Source organism: Macaca mulatta, chromosome 20, assembly GCF_049350105.2.
Source record: "Macaca mulatta isolate MMU2019108-1 chromosome 20, T2T-MMU8v2.0, whole genome shotgun sequence".
NCBI classification, from domain to species: Eukaryota; Metazoa; Chordata; class Mammalia; order Primates; family Cercopithecidae; genus Macaca; species Macaca mulatta.
Genome location: NC_133425.1, coordinates 13,494,703 through 13,514,703, shown reverse-complemented (window position 1 = coordinate 13,514,703; position 20,001 = coordinate 13,494,703). Strand labels below are relative to the sequence as shown.

The 20,001-nt window shown below is 46.3% G+C and overlaps 1 protein-coding gene across 22 annotated transcripts in view; it reads right to left on the bottom strand.

Annotated features, from left to right (window-relative positions):
• Positions 1-20,001, bottom strand: part of SNX29 (sorting nexin 29) — a 657,788-nt gene that overhangs the window by 286,419 nt on the left and 351,368 nt on the right. For all 22 annotated transcript variants that reach the window (XR_013412446.1, XR_013412447.1, XM_077987279.1 and 19 more), the window contains one exon: positions 2,918-3,034. Coding sequence is in view for 20 of the 22 variants with exons in the window: in XM_077987279.1 (XP_077843405.1) it covers positions 2,918-3,034 (117 nt within the window). In the remaining 2 variants the exon portion in view is untranslated. The remainder of the gene's footprint in view (positions 1-2,917; positions 3,035-20,001) is intronic.

Sequence of the window (20,001 nt, the reverse complement as noted above, 5' to 3'; positions counted from 1 at the left end):
AAGCCATCTCATGCAAAAAGGCATTGGTAGGTACGAGTGGGAAAACACAAACCGTCTTCCTTCTGCTGTCACTCCGCAACCATCAACAAAGACGACTTCTTGGGACGAAATGTGTGGGGGTTTCTCCCTACCACCAAACAATCAGTTCTGCAGCGGATACCAGCTGGGCGTCCTCTGATTCAATTCTGACACATCTACCCAGAGGTAGCATCGGATCCCACAGGGTGAGGCTCAGTCCCACAAGACCGCTCCTCACTTCTGATGTCAACCACAAGCCCCAGGTTGTTTGACTTGTGCTTCTGACTCACTAGCGATAAAATGCGGATCTCACCATCCCCTTCTTGGGTTCCATTAATTTGCTAGAGCAGCTCACAGAACTCAGAGAAACACAGTTTCTGGTTTATTATAAAGGATTTTACGAAGCATACAGTGAAGACATGCATAGGCCAAGGTATGGGAAGCGGTGTGGAGCTTCCATGCTCTCCCCGTGTATCAACCTCCAGGAACCTCCACCTGTTTAGCTACCTGGAAGCTCCCTGAATCTCGTCTTCCTGGGCCTTTTATGGAGACATCACTGGATAATCAAGATTAGCGATGTGATTGGATAAAAAGGGTAGGGTCTAAGACTAACAGACTGAGTGGGGAGACCCTGCAGCGCCTGTCTGTCCAGATCCTTCCTGGCTTCTCTGTGCAGTACTCTTTCCTCCCGGGGGTGGCGCTGGACCCCTTCTGAAATGGGGGTCTTGCGACCTACAAACAGACAATGTGGGTCAATTTCTTTACGGAAAGCAGGGGAAGAGTAGAGTCCTGCCTTGGGTAGGAAAAGGAAGAGGTGAAAAGAGGGCAGGAGAAGGTCAGAGAGATTCTGTCTTCTGAGGCCTAAAGTGCCTCCAACCTTACAACAAGGGCGGTGGGAGTTATGGGCCAGAACAGCAGATGAAAACACAAATATATAAAATATCACAGCAGGGATGTAACAGTGTCAGCAGGAACTTTTGCACACAAACAGAGGGATAATAAATAGGTTCTTTTACTTTATAAAATGGTGAATCTCAGTAAAGGTGAAGATGCCATACACTAAAACTCTGCAATTTCATACTTAGGTACTGACCTTAAAGAAAGGTTTGTGTAATGGACCCAGGAAGTGATAACAGATGGCTGCTAATATCACAAAAAGGTAGCAAACATATGCATCTCCCGACAGAAAGCACCACCCAACAACAGAGTCATATCATCAGCAAAATTAAACCTGAATCCAAGCCTGTAATGGAAGGAAATACAGGAAATGAAGCAGCATATCGAATCGCACGACAGAGACACCAGCAGCAAAACTGAGGTGGTGTAAACCTCTGTAAGGCAAATCCAGTGTCTTCAGTAAACAAATTACGAGAGAGAAGGGGAGAGACAGAGATGAGAGAAGACTCTGCTGAAGAAAAGAAACCTAAGACAGTAGTGGATTCATAGGCAAACAAAGTAGAATGGTCGCCAAGGGCTGGGGGAGTCGGGAGCAGGGACTGAGTGTTTAACGGGGACAGTTTCAGTCGGGGAAGATGGAACAGTTCTGGAGAGGGGTGGTAGCGATGGCCTCACACTGTGTGAACATACTTAATGCCACTCAACTGTACACTTAATGATGGTGAAAATGGTAAAAGTTATGTTAGGTATATTTTACCCTAATTCTTAAAATTTAAAGGAAAAGCAACATAGACACATATTAACCAATCACAATGCATGGATCTCACGTGGATCCTGAATCAAAAAAGCTATTCAAAGGTATGAGGCAATTGGAAATTTGAACACTGACTGTGATGACATAAAGGGATTACTGGTAATGGGGGTGATAAGGATATTGTATTTATTTTTTTCGTATTTTTAGAGATAAACACAAAGATGTCTGTACATGAAATAATACCCAGAATTTGATTGAAATGATATAGAAGGAGGAAACGGACATAGATAACCTGAAACACAATTGGCCATGACAGATAACTGTCCACCCTGACAAAGGAGATACAAGTGTGCATGACACAGCCTGCCTAAATGTGGGCATTTTACATAATAAAGAAGTTGTAAAATGAGGAAGCTATTATATGTCTGCACAAAAGGACAAGTGTTAGATGCTCACAGCGTTGTGGTTCGTAATAGCAAAATAGTGGAGACATCCTAAATGTTTACAAAGACACAACTGAACCACTTATTGTGGTATTTCATTCAACAGAGAACTACAGAGCCAAGCAAGCAAGTGATCTAGATCAGCGGATCTCAACCAGGGGTGATTCTACCAGGTTCTGAAATCCGGAGGACATTTGACGATATCTGGAGACATCAGTGGTTGTCAAAACCTGGCGAGGTGAAGCCACTGGCCTCTAATAGGTGGAACCCAGGGATGCTGCTAAACATCCCATAATGCTCAGAACAACCCCCACAATAAAGAATTACATGATCCAAAATATCAGCAGTGCTGTGGTTGAAAAGCCTTGTACCTGATGTATGTGGATTACTCCTCAAACCACAATATTGAATTAAAAACAAATAAGCAAAGACAAGTGGCAAACAGATACATACAAAAGTAATGTCATGGAGGTAAAAGTTAAGAACACAAAACCAAGAGTGTTTACTGCTCATGGAAATTTATCCATGCAGGAAAGTATGGAAACATGGGTGGGGGAACTATATGCCAATTTTAACTATAGATGACTAGAAAGAGAAGCATGAAATGTTGCTTCAACAGAACTTGTAACATTTTACTTATTCTACCCCATCCCCATAAAAAATAAATAGCAAATGTGGCAGAGGTGAATGTGGGCAAATCTGGCCGGTGGATACATGGTTGCTTGCTCTGTTAGTCTCTATGCTTTTCTCCCGGGCTGTGGGCAGCAGAAGCTGGACGGACACAAAGGGTTGGGGGAACACTCACCGGTCCCCGGAGATCGATGAGCTCCTGCCTCATCTGGGACACGAGGGCTTCCTTGGCCACCAGGGCCCTGTGCAGGCGCTCGTTGAACTCAATCAGCTCACCATGCATCTCTGCCACCTGGAACACAAGCACCGAAAGGTGGGACTTAGAGGCGGACATTCCCCAGGGACCGATCCCGCCTTCTCTGGACTCTCCTTCCTGACACCTGTCAGCGAAACATCCGTAGGCTGCTGGGGCTGGAGTCAATGACACCGCTTACCTGTGAACCATGCAATCCACCTGTAAGCTCAATGTGTTTTGACCTGCTTCACACTGACGCTTCAGAGTCAACAGTGTGAAGTTATGGTCCAAATAAGATAGTATCAGATCATGTTTGGACCTTGGGCTTTTTTTTCTCTTTTTTTTTTCTTTTTCTTTTAAGTAAGGTCTTGCTCTGTCACCCAGGCTGGAGTACAGTGACACGATCTCAGCTCACTGCAACCTCTGCCTCCCAGGTTCATGCAGTTCTCCTGCCTCAGCATCCCAAGAGCTGGGATTACAGGCATGTACCACCACGCCCTGTATTTTTAGTAGAGATGGGGTTTCACCATGTTGGCCAGGCTGGTCTTGAACTCCTGACCTCAAGTGATCCACCTGCCTCGGTCTCCCAAAGTGCTGGGATTACAGGCGTGAGCCACCACACCCAGCCTGATTCTTAATAAATGAATGCTGTTCTATCTAGCAAAGGCTTTCTTCCGCAGCTGACTTATACTTGTCAAGAATTTTGCTAACGGCACGAGAATAACTGACCATTTGGTTTATCAGGTCCTTGGCTCAGAAAATCAAGAAAACAGAACCAGAGCTTTATCAAGGATAGGGACAACAATGGTGACAGATGAAATCACAGCAGTGCAGCTACCCTGAAGTCACTGTTTGTTCCCTGTCAGGCTAAATCCTCCCAGAGCGCTCTTTGCAGCTTCATCACACTGTCTCTCTGAGGTGGATGTTATTATTCCCACCTTACAAAAAAAGAAACGGTGTCTCAGGAATATAGTGAGCTCGCCCAAGGCCAAACATCTAACAAGAAACTGACGCCGGAGCCCTGGCTATACACTGCGGTCCTACCAATGCACTCTGCCCACAAGCAACCCATCTGGGCCTGCTGTGAGCTGCTAAATTTTTCCAAATTGAGTTATTCGATATTCTCAGCTGATCCCCAATAAATAAAACTGGAGGTGGCTATAGACAGTCTATAGTTAAGGTACAGACTATTCAACTATAATTTACTTAAGCATTTTAGAGAAATGTGAGACGTAATCCTGCTATACTCTCCAAGAACCCTGAAGGAAGAATCTTGCAAGCATGTTTTAAGAGAAATCCCCAGAATGCCAGGTCAGGCAGATCCTTACCTAGGCCCTTAGCTCCCTGCCCTTCCCAGGAGATCACCCCTCCAATGCCTCAGGCCTCACCTATGCACTAACTACACTGTATGCAGTATAAAAACAATACCAGGCCATTTGCAACAAGTACTTTACATGAGCTATACAAGACACTGTCAGAATAAAGGAGGGACACAGGGAAAAGCTTTGTGAAAAAACAGAGGTCACTAATGTGTGTCTTATCTCAGGAGGAATAAAAGGGAGCCCTCCTTTTTTGTTGTTGTTGTTGTATGAAGGGTAAGTCACAGAAGAAAATCCACCAAGATATGAATGATAGCCAAAGGGGTATGTGGGGTATGTTTCCTTCTCATTCTTTCTACTTTTCCTTATTTGAGCTCCCATTCATCAGTGAGAGAAGCCACGTAGACCCTTTATAAAGAATTAAAATTCTTCATCTGAAATACAAGGGAGCCACTGTGCAATCAACATGAAATATATCAGGCTTCCATTAACTTGCTCTGTGAGTTCCCCGCCAAAGGTACCCCCTTCTGTCCCTGAGGTACAGAGGCTTTCAAACCAGTGTGAAATAGTAAGTGAAAATAACACAAAAGATACTGCAAGAACCATGCAATTAACAAAGGCAGAATAAGTCACTGAACCTTTCTGACAGATTTTTTCTTTGTACAGATGTAAAATTAATATTCCTTTGTTGCCTTATTCCTTTTGGATAAGAAAAGCTTGAGTCGATCGTCTTTTGGCCTTTAACAAACAAATACAGTATTGCTGATAATACCTGTGTGCCCCACACACACAGAAATCATATAAACCCTCCATGAGCTTCCTCCGGGCTGTGCATCCATTCACCACGCAGCAAGCTGGAAATCCACAGCTGCTGATATTACTGCTAAATACCTGCCAATGTGCCCCCACAAAATGTGAGCCTTAAATAAATGCCACTGCCATTTTCAAAGCAAAGCAGGGTTTTATGTTTTGTTTCTGTTTTGTTTTGCAGTGGGAGCCAGAGTGTTACTGCAATTTTCCATAAATGCAGAAAACATCGAAACGTCCCAGCTCCAAGTGGTGTTTACCATAAGCTGTCAAAACCCTGGTTCTCTTTTGCAGCCAGAAGAGCAGAACTTGACCACATCAGGCAAATCTTTCATTTCACTGGGGAATGAAAAGGAAAAATCCGATGCAATTTAAGAGACAAAAGTTGATAAAAATAATTTCCAGAAACCATTAAAACTACAATGTTCATTGTTACTAAGCTAAGCTCTGAAACTCTGAGTTTTTATATTACATATCCCTACCTGCAGCCATTGGTATAAACAGCTTTCATCTTACGTAAACCATACTGAGCTTACTGTTCCTCAAATAACTATTTCCAAACTCCAGTATAACTAGAAATAAATTCAGGACTCAGAAAGAGCCTCAGAAGAGAGAATGTGAAATCACAAATAGTTCCTGTTATCACAAAAATAAAAGTAGGTTGCACAACCACTGCCTCTTGAAATTTTTATTAGGCTCTGAGGGCACTTATGGGTTCTCATCTGACCTTCTTATTTTTCAACAGCCACAGAAAATAGGACAGAGAGAGAACAGGTGCCCTCCAATCCATTCTCCTCCAAGCAGGCACAATGATCTCCCCAAAGTAACATCTAATATTGTCATCTGCTGTTTAATACTTTCATTGCTTCTACAGCTCTAAGAGTAAAATCCAAACTCCTTCAAGATGCAGCCCCAGCCTTTCTCTCCAATCCCCTTTCTCCGTCTGTGGGTCTCACTAACTCACTCAGCCCTCACAGGCCTTCTCTGCTCCATAAACCTGCTGAGTTCTAGGAGGTCACCCTGCAGACAAGGAAGAGAAAGGTATGACCAGTGGAGGAAACTACAGGTGCAAATGCTGGCACCAGAGGCTGGCAGGGAGGAGGCGGAGAGAGGTGGTGCAGGCGTCAGGCCTTGGTGCAAGATGGGCCCGGGCTAGATCAGTTACTGACTGTGTGTGTGTTCTGGTGCGAGCCTGTGGCTGTGCGTCTGTGAAATGGGCATTAAAATCCACACCCATTTTACCAGGCCACTGTGAGGATGGCAGGAGATGCCGCACTTAGCAGGCTTGGCAGCACATCTGGGGCAGGATAAGTTCCCAGTAGATGAGAGCTGGTTTTATGTCATGGGTGATCATGACAGGAGACATGCAGGAAGTGGCAGACAAGCAGTTCTCCAGGGGCCAGGTGGAGAAAGACCATGACGTGCCACACCGAGGAGCTAGAAATGCTGTGGGGAGCACTCAGTGTGCCCTGAAGCAAGAGCACCACAGAGCTGCTAACCATCTTCCAGGCACGGTGCTGGGATCTTAGGGAGGAGGAAGGAGAGCCACACAGTTTACATCCTTTGACATTTGGTAAATTATGAAAGAGTGACTCGGAAAGAAGACAGTGTATCAGGGAAGGCCCACCCCTCCAAGAGTTAACATTCAGGAATCACTTTTCTAATGAGCCTTGGCACATGCCAGGCAGCCTCCCAAGCCATATCCAATGCCTGTATCCCCACCAGGCACTTGTGTCCTGACATCACCAGTTTGAGAGTCTGATGTGCTTCCTTCTACCCTTAGTTGTATTTCATGAAAATTAATCAATCTGCAGGTAGCTAAGGAGGAGATGCCATTTGACAACACTATCACAGTGACAAATCAAAAGCAAATGCCAGGTGGAGATACACTGACCAGGGCTGACACAGCCCCAAACCCAGCCCAGCACGGGACAGAGGACCAGGAATGAAGCCTTCATTCTCCAAGAGGCCCAAGGACACCATCTGGCCAGTAGAAGTTGTGGTTCTGAACTTGTGCTTGGAAGGTGCACAACTTATCAGTTAATGAGATGCAAAGACTTTGCGTCACCATCTGGGTTTCATCTTTTGGGCTGGAGAGAAGGTAGAAGATTCAAGAAGTTTAAGTAACTTGCCTATTTGGCAATGTATATCAAATTTTTTAAATCACTCACCTTTGATTTGACAAATCATGGCTGGGCAGAAATCTTGCCTCTCTACTTGCAAGTGAGCTCAAAATACAAGCTTAGCTCCAAATGGCTAGGATCCACCTAAATGCCCATCAAAGGGGACTGGTTAAGTATCTCAGGATTCCACTACTCCCCTGCCCGCTGTTCCCTTGGCAGACAGCACTAATCAATCACTGCGCCCGTTCCTCAAGAAGATACCTAGGCAGTCATAACTGATCAATCAGTGTGTTGACCAGCAAGATGATGCCTATTTGGTAACCCTGGTCTAAAAGATGGGGGAAAGCATCACCAAGAAGGTGACATTTGAGTTGGGCTTTGGAAAATGATGCCTTCGGGGCTTTAGGAGATGGAGCAATTCCTTCCAGCTGGAGTATCAGGAAACATGATCTCCAGTAACAATGTTGCTGTGAGAAAACTTTTAAGTCTGTGAAAATACCGGGAATTATCATAATTACCTGCCAAATCATGAAAGGATTATAAGTTTTTCAAAAAGGCCTCTGGCATTTCGTTTCATATCGGAACGTTCCCTCCATCTAATCACATTCAAGTAAATCATGCTTCACCCTCCTCCGGCTAACAAATTAGATGCTTCTTGATTAATTCGATCAAGACACTCCCCAAATTTCAATAGCAACTGAGGCTCTTTGGGTCACATACTCAAAACTCTCCAAGATTATTCACTTCGATGCCTTAGAATCTGTAAGTTTTATAAAACAACCCGTTTTCCGGCCCTGTTTACTCTGGTTGTGGGGAGGGGCCTGAAGCCTGTTTCTATGATGATGGCATTGCACCTAGACAGCGTCCACTTTGCATTCACATGCTCCAGAGCACCAACTAAGTGTTAGGCCTTTTACAGGCATTAGGTGCACCAGCTCATATAATTCCTGCAACCCCCTGCAGGGCAGGCATGCTTTCCTTACCAATGAGGCGCAGAGAGGTTGGCTCGTAAGCCTCAAATATCAGGGCAAGGAAATGACAGAGTGTGGATTGGAACCCACACCTTAATGGCCCTACTATCTGTGCTCTTTGCACTCCATCTTGGATATGGTAGGAAGCTAATCTCTTTGGTGGTTAAGAACAATTGGTTTGTACCGCAGAGTAGAGGGAAGTGACATGGTTTGGACCCGTGGCTCCCAATCCAAGCTGATCACTGGTCACTGGAAGGGCTTCTGAAAAATGTGGGTTTCTAGGTCTTGGCCCCTGAAATTCTGATTCAGTAGACTGAGGGGAAGGACCTCAAAGAATACTTTTTAAAGCCCGTGTTGACTGTAATGATCAGTCAGAACTGACAGCCACGGGTAAACACAAAGGGAGCATTTCACAGACTCAGCTTTGAACGGCAGTTGGGCCATTCCCTACTTATAGAAAACTGTTTCCCTGTTCCTCATTTGTAAAATGGGGATGTCGCAGAAGCTCCTCCACTTGTCAGCTCTCCACCTCTGAACTCTCGCTGATGCGAACAAAGCTACAAGCCAGAAGAAAACGGCATGAACCCCGCCTGCCCACAGCAGGATGGGGGCGGTACAGTCATCCCTCACTATCTGTGGGGGATTGGTCCCAGGACTCCACGCGGATACCAAAATCCACGGATGCTTACGTCCCTTCTATAAAATGGTGTAGTATCTACAATAGAACCTACACACCTCCCTCCTCCTGTATACTCTAGATCTTCTCCAAATTACTTACAGTCCCTGATATGATGTAAGTGCTATGTAAACAACTGTTATACCGTATTGTTTAGGGAATAAAGACAAGGAAAAAAGTCTGTACACGTTCAGTACAGATGCATTCTCCCCGCCTGGCATTTTTACTCCTCCACTGGTTGAATCACAGATGCAGAGTCGCAGATACAGAGGGCCAATTGTAACTGTCACATGCAGCGTTGCTACCTCAGTAATGACATGGCAAGTGCCACACACACACACAGCAAGTGAGTCTACGACAGGGACATGCACAGGGTGGCCCACAGACTGGTGTGGGTGTGCCACCTGTTTTCTACCAGTATGAGACCAGAGGAGGAAAGGAACTGGAAGCAAGCGTTTAGAAATGTTTCAAGCAATTTCATATTGCTGTGAACACAGGAGCTTCAGGGCTTTTCTAGATTGTTTTTTGGTAATTTATAAAAATATCAGTCTGCAATGAATTAAAAGCTTTTTTAAAAAGAAAATTGGTTCTTATAGTTTGAGAAGCATTGACCTCTAAGTGCTGTGTTTGAAACAATCTCTTGCATTAATAATTATGAAAAACAAGGATAAAAAATAATGAAAAAAAGCCAAACTACAGCCATGTTTGGATAAAATTCAAGAGAGCTGAAAAGAAAAATGGGATAAAACCAATGCTAACAACACCCGTCATTCTTTTAGCTGCATATACAAGTTAAGTATTCCTTATCCAAAATGCGTGGGACCAGAAGTATTTTGGATTTTGAAATTTTTGGACTTTGGAGTATTTCATTATACTTACAGGTTAAGCATCCCAAATCTGAAATGTGAAATCCAAAATGCTCCAATGAGCATTTCCTTTGAGCATTATGTCAGCGCTCAAAACATTTCAAATTCCGGAACATCTTGAATTTATAGTTTTTGGATTTGGGATGCTCAACCTCTACATTGTCTTATAGTATCCATTCAGCCTTGAAAACTAAGAAAACTAGAAATTTTAATTGAAATAATGGGTGTCCTGACCAACATGGAGAAACCCCATCTCTACTAAAAATACAAAAAATTAGCTAGGCATGATGGCACATGCCTGTAATCCCAGCTACTCAGAAGGCTGAGGCAGAAGAGTCGCTTGAACCTGGGAGGCGGAGGTGGCGGTGAGCCGAGATCGCACCACTGCACTCCAGCCTGGGCAAGAAGAACGAAACTCTATTTCAAAAAAAAAAGAAAGAAAGAAAGAAAGAAAAAGAAAAGAAATAATAGGTGTCCAGATCTAGCACCAGACACAGAGTCACAGGAAATCCTCACACAATTCCAGTAGCCATTGACCTCTTTGACCTTGGCACTATGGGTCCAGGCAGTGACAGTGAGATCTGAATCCCAGTTATTAGGGCTCCAAAGCCCATGCTCTTCTTATCACATGGCCTTTCAGGCCACAAATAAATAACCCAGGAAGAGAAACACTGCGCCCGTTTGAGAGTGGAGGAAACGTGGGCTTGGTGGGGCAAGTGGCCTGTCTAAAGCCATACAGTTCCTTTTATTCCCTAACAGAGCCACGACTACACACCAAGCTTCCTGCTTTTAATTCAGCACTCTCTGCTCCTCTACTGGGAGGCCACAAGACTTTTAAACAAGCTGAGCAACGGGGAAGTGTTCTGTAAAATGAGGGTGCTGTCTTCCCGGAGGGGCGATGGTGACAGTGGTGGGGGGCGGGGAGGGCAGACTCAGGGGCACTCCCTGCGCACCAGGAATGTTCCATGTCCTCTCCAAGGAGTACTCACCTGAACCCTACAACTCCTCTGGGAGGTAAGTTGTGTTACTGTCCCTAATTTTGTAGCTAAGAAAACTGAGGCACAGAAAGGGTGTGCAACTTGCCCAAGGCCACACAGGAAGTATGCAGCAGAAGCGGGATTTGGATTCCCAAGCCTGTGTTCTTGGCCACACTCCTCTCTCCTCCCTCTCAGCATACGCCACCACTGTGATGCTGAGCTGGCATCTCAAGGTATCAGTGAAAAGCAGAGGACCTGGAAGGGTGCTGAGCCACGGACGGAGGGCTGGGGGCATCTCGAAGGTAAGGGACACTGTCACGCACACACATACATACACACAGAGCCGGGGAAAGGAACCGTCAACCCCATAGCGAATGACTGCCATTAGCAGGCAGAGGGGAAAAACCACGTAGGCTCTGGCTGCTCCCACATCCCCCTCAGGGGGACCTAGCAGTAAGGGAAGGGGCACCGAGAGTAAGAACCTCGGCCAATCCAACGCCAAAGGAGACTCCCAGAGAAGAGTCTAGGAGCTCCCCAGCAGCTAGGGTAAGCCTTCTCCAAGATGGTTTTTGCTTCAGGTGAAGGCAACACAGAGAATTGCTTCAAACGAAAATCCCAATGTGAAGACAATCCAGGCGACTGGCAGACATGACTTCCAGATGTTCCATGTCAAGGAGAAAAAACAAGGCCCCTGGAGGTCAAATCCAGGGGCCTTGTCTACTCACTGCTGGGTGACCTTGTATAAAGAATCACACGTCTCAGGCTGGGCGCGGTAGCTCAAGCCTATAATCCCAGCACTTTGGGAGGCCGAAGCAGGCAGATCACAAGGTCAGGAAATCAAGACCATCCTGGCCAACATGGTGAAACACCGTCTGTACTAAAAAAATACAAAAAAATGAGCTGGGCGTGGTGGCGCAGGCCTGTTGTTCCAGCTACTCGGGAAGCTGAGGCAGGAGAATCGTTTGAACCTGGGATGCGGAGGTTGGAGTGAGCCGAGATCATGCCACTGCACTCCAGCCTGGCAACATAGCAAGATTCTGTCTCAAGAAAAAAAAAGAATTACACGTCTTTGATTCCTGGTATCCTATTTTTTAAATTTTGTTTTCCAGAGACGGAGTCTTATTCTGTGGCCCAGGCTGGAGTGCAGTGGTACAATCACGGCTCACTGCAGCCTCGACCTCCTGGGTTCAAGCAATCCTCCTGTCTCAGCCTCCTGAGTAGCTGGGACTACAGGCATGTGCCACCATGCTCGGCTAATTTTTTTTTTCTTTTGTAAAGACAGGATATGGCTATGTCTCTCAGGCTGGTTTTGAACTCCTGGACACAAGCGAGCCTCCTGCCTCTGCCTCCCAAAGGGCTATGATTACAGGCATGACCCACTGCACCTAGCTCTAATTCCTGGTATCTTATTTGTCAAACGAGGATACTGTCACCTATTGTACAAGTTTGTCATGAGGTACAAAGGGATGAAAGAGTTCGGGCAGTCACCAGTACCTGCTATGATGAGGACACGATGTAACAGAATGAGCACCTGTTATGGGTCTGACAGCGCTCTGTGTTTTACACATTAGCACACATTACAAGCCTGGGAGGTGGAGATTTACTCCCATTTTATAGATGAGGAAAACTGAGGCTCAGAAGGGTGATTTGAATGTCCCAAGTCATGCAGTCTGGAAGGGAAGGAGGTGGTCAGTCTGGCTCCAGAGCTCATGGTCCTGCGTCTACCATCTTTGGAGTCTCTCTTGTTTCTTTCTTCATTCCAATCCACCTTTTGCTTTGGTTCAGGTGTGCGGAGGGCTGGCCCCAGGAAGTTATTTGGGCTCGCCCTGATGAGCCAGGTGCTCTGGAATCTTGGGACTCATCCTCCTCAATGCCACACCATAAAGCTACCATGCAATAGATTCAGCTGAGACCTGTGGGGCAGATCATCCTTAAGTGCCACCGGGCCAGTGCTGTGCGGGCTCTGTCTGCAGAGCCACTAAGTAGAGGCTTGTAAGTAACCCTGGTGATAACTTCACATTTCAAACGCTCCCTTGATTGCCTCTGCAACAAGCCCCTCTGCGCTCAGAACACTGAGATGGGGAGAGGTAATTCTTACACACATCAGGATGGGATTACACTTTAAAGAGGGAAAACACCTATCACTAACAACAGATCAATTAGTAAGGGGACGCCTCTGAAAAGCAGAGGTTTAGGTAACTGTCATAGCTCGGCCACAGAGCTGCCGGGTCTCAGTCCCCAATGTTGGTCATCACTTCTCCCGACACGTGGTCTTTTGGAGAATACACAGGCAAGCCAGGGAGGGAGGCTTCACAAAGCAGCAGCAGCTGCTACCAGCCTGGAGACACTGATGCTCTCCTGCCCCACACCAACAGCCCTCCAAAAGCCAAGGCAGAATCCACAGAAATGACCATGTTACAATAGCAGCCGTCACCTTCCTGGTGGCTGTTTGAGACAAATGAGCAACGACAGGGGAAAGAAAGCAAAAACAAAACCCTGAGCCCCAGCCCTCTGCTGAAAGGTGTGTTCCTCTGAGAACAAGCAAGAGGCACTGATGCAGCTGTGAGGGTCTTTAAGCAGGTTCTCTGATTCACACCTGTCCTGTGAGAGCAGTATGGAAGGGGGTGGGGCAGAGCCAGGCCGTTTTGGATTAAAACCCACCATTCCTTACTTCCTAGATGTGGCTTTGGGCAATGTACCTTCACCTCTCTGGGCCTCAGTTTCTCATCCATAAAATTACATTAACAACAACGCAAAATTCACAGGGCTTTTGTGAGGTTTAAATAATAAAAGAAAGAAGTGCTTAACTCAGGGTTTGGCATATATGAAGTACTCCATAAATGTTAATTACCATGATTATCCATCAAAGAGGCACCAGCAGAAGCGTCCAGTGCCACTGGTCCTGTAGAATCTACATCCTTCATGTCTCCAAGGTCTGTCCCCGCTCCTCCATCCTTGTTGCCAAACCTAGGTTCAGAAGCCCCCTCCCACCTAGACAAACACCACCGCCTCCCTGCTGCCCCCGCCACCAGCTGATGCTCAAATGATCTTTCTAAAGGATCACACCCCTTTACTGCTTAAAACCCTTCAATAACAATTACAAACTAGACTGCATGATGTCTGCAATTTGCTTCAAAATAATACTGGGAATGGCGGGGGTGGGGGAGTGGGATTGGCTTGGGTTGGTGGCTGCTGAAGTTGACGGGACTATGTGCTGGGCACACAGAGGTGCATTCTACTGTTCTGTCCACATTCACATTTGTCTACAATCCAAACTTTAAAAAAAAGTTCTTCAATAGCTTTCCACTGATTTTCTTGGCATGGCATAAAAGCAACTGGTGGGAGAGGAGGTGGGAGGAGAGGGGAGAAAACATTTCAAGAGAAGGATCCATATGGATGGAATGAGAATACGGCTGCACCCCCACCTTCCCACCATGCACACATCCTAAAATTCTATCCACCCTTCACAACGTCACTCAAATCTCAGTTGATCTCCTTGCCCAATGCCTTCAATCCATTCATCCACCTCTTCCATAGGTCATCCTCCGGTATGAGTGGCAACAATAGTTACTGTTTTCTGAGCACTTACTACATGTCAAGTACATCATGTTTGACATAAAGGCTCTTTCATGCAATAAAAGGGAATGCCCTGACCGGCCACAGCCCCATGAGACCTGAGTTCAGGGAGTGGAGCACAGCTAGATACAGCTCCCACGGGTCCCCCCAGAGCCATAAGCTGTTGTGCAGTGTACAACCAGCACAACTGCACACAGAAGCCTTAGACATCATACTAGGTGCTGGTGTTGTTCCTATTTTATATGGGAGGAAACTGAGGCCCACAGGGACTAGAACACTTGCCCATGGTCTCATGGAGATGGCTGCAGTAGCTAACGTTCAGACCCATGTTCTATGTGTAACATGAGGCTCCCGCAGAAGAAGGTGTAGCATGCACTTCTGCAGATGGTAATGCTTCCTGGGCAGTTCACAGCTCTAGCACAGGGCACAGGATCTTACCCAACTCCACGTGTGTTACCCGGGATCACTGCCAAAGCCACTGACAACAGCAGACACTTGCAGGGCTTATTTCTGCTGCATCGATTACGGGAGGGTCAATGGAAAAGGGGGAAGAGGCTTCTTTCTGTAAACATAGCATATGGGGTGGTTTACTTGGTGCCACACAATGGGTATAATTATAGTTCCATCACAAGCACAAAACACAGAGCTCAGCTAGGCCTGTGAAAATGGGGCCAGAATTACTTTAAAAGGCTCTGCTGGCCTCTCCTTTCAAAAGCACGGTGGTTACAGGCTGGCTCGCAGAGGGCGGCTATTGATTTCCCAGGACCTGGGAGTTAGAAGGCAGCGCAGCGTTGGCCTCCTCTCCTCCCCAGTGCAGAAGGCCTTCTCCAGCCCACCAGGCAGGCAGCCCAGGAGGAGAAAGAGGAAGAGGAGGATACAGTGAGGCCACTGTCATCAAGAGCAAACATTTACTGAGCATGTATTGGACGCCAGACCCAATAATAAGCCCCATCCTTGTGTTAACTTATCCATACGAGACCCGTCCATGGCTCCTCAAGAAACTTATCGTCGATATCTGAAAATTCTCAGATTCATTCGTTCATTCATTCCACGAACATCTATTGAGCATCTACCACATCTATCATTTGCCAAGCCCTGTTTTAAACACTGTGGATACAGCAGCAAACAAGAGAGACTCTTGCCCTGGTGGTTTCTATATTCTAGCTAGTGGTTCCACCTACAGATTGAGGAAACAGAGGCTCACGGAGGTTCAGTCCCAGGCAAAGCTAACACTAAAGGCCATGGGATTGGAACCAGAGTCCTTTCTTACACCACCATGCTGGACAATCTCTCTCTGCTCTGCGGTTATTTTATAAACCCTCTCCCTTTGTGAGGTCGTATTAGTTCTGTTCTCATGCTACTGATAAAGACATACCCAAGACTGGGTAATTTATAAAGAAAAAGAAGTTTAATGGACTCACAGTTCCACCTGACTGGGGAGGCCTCACAATCTGGCAGAAGGTGAAAGGCACGTCTTATATGGTGGCAGACAAGAGAGGGAATGAGAGCCAAGAGAAAGAGGAAACCTCTCATAAAACCATCAGATCTCATGAGACTCACTACCACAAGAACAGTAGAGGAGAACCACCTCCATGATTCAGTTATCTCCCACCGGGCCCCTCCCACAACATGTGGGAATGATGGGAGCTACAATTCAAGATGAGATTTGGGTGGGGACCTAGCCAAGCCATATCAGAGGTCAAATGCACCTCCCTGCACAGGCCTAGAAGCACCAATTCATTTGCTTATTCAGTCATTCATTCATGTTTCTTCATTCATTCAACAAACATTTATTGACCAACTGTGTACCAGGTACTGAACTGAGCTCTGGGCATCAGTGTGGCAAGGACCCTGCCCCTCTGCTCACAGAGCTCCCTATCTCCTGGGGATCTAGGTGGCCAATAGTTCTCAGACAAAGTGGCCAGTGGCACAGCAGGAAGACTGAGGTCCCTGGAAACATGAAGGGGAGGCAGCTACCTGCCCTGGGGCCTGTGATACTAAGCTGAGACTGGAGGCAGGCAGAGGTCAGCCGGCAGGAGAACAGGTTAACATCCAAGCCCCGTCATGCATCTGCTCCCATTTCCTCGGCTATAAAGTGGAGCTCCATCATGTTGAGCAGGATTTTAAACGTGGTGAAGATGTGACTTCAGAGCAGCCAGCCCGGCACAGGGCCTGGGGCAGCTTCTTCTTATCCCCGAGAATTGGCTGCTGGACCCAGGAAGTTACTTAGTACCATGAGGCTAACACTAGCACACCAATTCAGAAACTTTTCTGGAAAATATTTCACCCTGAAGTGCTGCTTTTCCATTTATTTTGCAAGGTGCTGGAAAGCACAGGCTTTCACATAAAGATGTAAATTCTGAAATTGTGTGGCTCTTTGTCGTGTTCTAACGTCTTGAGAAAGCAGTGGAGGCTGGTGTGTGTTTTTAATCATATTCCTTTCGAAGTCACACACAGAGACCTCCTGAATACTTCAACCATGGGCTCAATAAATTCTGTCCAAGTTTCAAGAGAAAGTAAATGAAAGAACATTAAATTTTATGAGAATCAAAATGTTGTTTTCCTTTGAGTCTCTTTCTCATACCCAACAGCACTCCCGTAAAGTGCCAAGAGCCTCGTTCAGGCAACGGCTGGCTTGCTCCGCCCAGGAAGACGTACGCAGCTATTCATTCCTGCCAAGTAGTAATTCGTGAACACCAACACCTGGACAGAAGGAAGACTGTGCTCAAATGTGAATGAACAGTGTGGGGTAGTGGTCTGGGGAATGATCTTGGAGCTGGATGGCCAGGATTCTGTCCCAGTCTGCCAGTAACTTGCTGGGTGACCTTGGGTAAGTCATTCAACCTCTCTGGGCCCCAGTTTCTACATCTGAAAAATGGTGGCCATAGGAGCTCTTACATGACAGCGTTGTTATGAGGACTAAATGAGCCAATACACAACTCAAGCTTCGTAAAAGACACGAGGTTCTGATTCTTACAGCTTTGATTGACACACAGAACTGGGCACATCCCTACTACTTCCTTAAGCCCCACGGACATTACAATGGAAAGATGAGATGGTATAGTTTAAAACAACAACATGGAATGTAAAGGGCTTGAATCTGGGACCACACTTCACTGGCTGTGTCCTATGAACAGGGGCAGCCATTGTTTCTATACAGCTCTGAACACCCCTAAGCCTCATGGTTTCACCAGCAACATGGAGACTGTAACCTCTTCTCTCCAAGGGACACTGAAGATACGACTGAGATCTTGCATGTTAAAATGCCAAGCATACACTCTTGCCCTCAGCAGGCATGCAGCAGACATCTGTGACTTTTCTTTCCTTGCAGAGGGTAACAGGCAGTAAAACTTTTTCTCTGGGTGACTCATATCCCCATGACATACTCAGTGAAGATAATTGCAAAAGTATCACAGTGCTTCCCTGCCTGGGCCACCCCCAACAGAGTGGCTCATCAAATGCGATCTTCTTCTGTTTTCTATTCAGCAGTCAGCATTACAAGACCACATCTACCTCCCAGAATCTGGGAGAGGTAAAACAGTTCACGTTCTCAGCAGCACCTATGAAGCTGGGGTCTCAAGCCTAAATTTCTTTACTTCCTGGCACAAAGCACTGTGCTGGAAATGACCTGGCGGCTATGGAGTCACCAGCCCAGAGCTTCTCTAATCCCTACAACGGGAATGTCATGGAGACAACAAGCGGGTCCTTGTGGCGGAGATACTGGTGCTCACCATGCACCCTACCTGCTCCCCAAACTTCCCAGCCCCCTCTGCACAACAGGGCACAAGCTTTTGACTCAGAGCCACTGAGCTCCAGGTGGAAGTGACAAATGTGCTGGTGTGCAACCCTGCACCATCCCTCCCCTGCCACACTAAGTGAGATAGCCATGATGTGGCTACAAGATGGGAGCCTCTGTCCACCTAGATTTCTGAGTCACTGTGTAGAGCAGAACGGTCCCACTGTTGCCCTTGGGCAACCTATGTTGGACATATATGAACAGGAAATAAGCTTTTTATTTTGTTAAAGACCGAGACTGACGATCATTTGTTACTGTGGCAGAACCAACCCTATTCTGACACGTGTCAACGTGACGACCCTGTATCTTTCCAGCTCTCTCACAATGGGCCTGAAAGTCTGAGGAAAGGCACAGAGACCAAAGATATTCGCTAAAGGCAGCTTTGCAACAGCCATAGGAAGTAGGTATCATGATATCCTTTTTCCCGAGAAGAAACTGGACTCAGACACATTAAATCATTTGTTCAAGGTCATACAGATCACAAGTGGTGAAGTCAGAATTTGAACCCAAGTCTATCCATCACAAGGCTTGTATTCTGTCTACTATATGGGCCCAGGAAGTACTTTCTAATGAATGTGTCTGTGAAAGCACCAAATACAATTCGAATCTCTCCTTCGGCTCCAATCATAATAGTAACCACAGGTTGGATGCATTCCACAGGCCAGACATTCTTCTGGGTCCTTTATCAATATTCCTGCACTGTAATCATCATGTCCCTTCAAGGCATTAGGCCCATTCTACAGGTAAGGAAACAGGGGCTTAGAAGAGACTGTAGGATGAGTTCTCATAACCTGATGGTGAAGTAAATAAAGGAAAGATGCTAATGGTGACAGACAAAGGATATGGGTCCCTTTAGTGGATGGAAGGCAAAGACTCCACATAAACGGCTATAAAGTGGGACACCAAGGAACACTCTCCACTGGAGGATCTCAGGCCTTCAAGAACCCACAAAGATGCTTCAACGCGCAAGATACCACATGTTCAGGGTGACCTAATCAGACTCTTAGAGATGTTTGCTGTGAGGGTTGTGAAAGAGAGACGGAGGAGATCATCCCTTCTGGTCCCTCCCAACTGTTCTCGCAGTTCTAGCCTCTTGTCTACCTGGCCACCAGGTGCAAGTTACTGGTAATAACCTCACACTGACCCCAAGTGGTCACTCTGCTCCAGATGACTCACAGACCAGCGTTTCCAGAACTCCAAAGACAAATCTGTTTTATGCAAAACCATGCTCTTCCCATTCTGCCTCCCACATCCATCCATTCATCCATCCATCCCTCCATCCATCTACCTTTACTATTACATGCCAGGCACTGTCTAGACACTGGGGATACAACAGGGAACAAACAGATAAAAGCTCCTTCCTCCTTTGAGCTTACATCCTTGAGCCCAAGGTTAGGAATGACCATTGACTGAGGGACATTGTCTTTATGCCCCATTACAGAGAAGAGGACTTCAAACAAAATGTCAGGCTTCATTCGAAATTCTCCTTCCTTTGCAGAGTCTGATTCTACATCTGAGAAATTAACCGGGATTTCTACAGCTAGATTCCATTCTAGTTAGTTTCTCCAGGGAAGAAGAGGAGGATGATGGAGAAGAAGAAGATGATGATGATGATGGTGATGAAGACGAAGATGAAAAAGAAAACAATTTTTGGCTAAGAATCTAAATGTGATCATTACATCCTGGATTTAAATCGAAAAAGTGATCTTCTCCAATTCCTCCTTTGATGCTAAAAGACCCTTTTTCAGTGGCCCTCGTGGTGAATCTCTCTCTTTTTCTCTCTGTCCAAGACGAATCCCCCCTTTTTCAGCTAATGGAATCCTGCTTTTTCTTAAGAAACCACATCTCTTCCCAGTGGTCTGGGGAAGCTGACCAAAGGCCCCCATTGACTGGTGGGCATATGCCCTGACCCT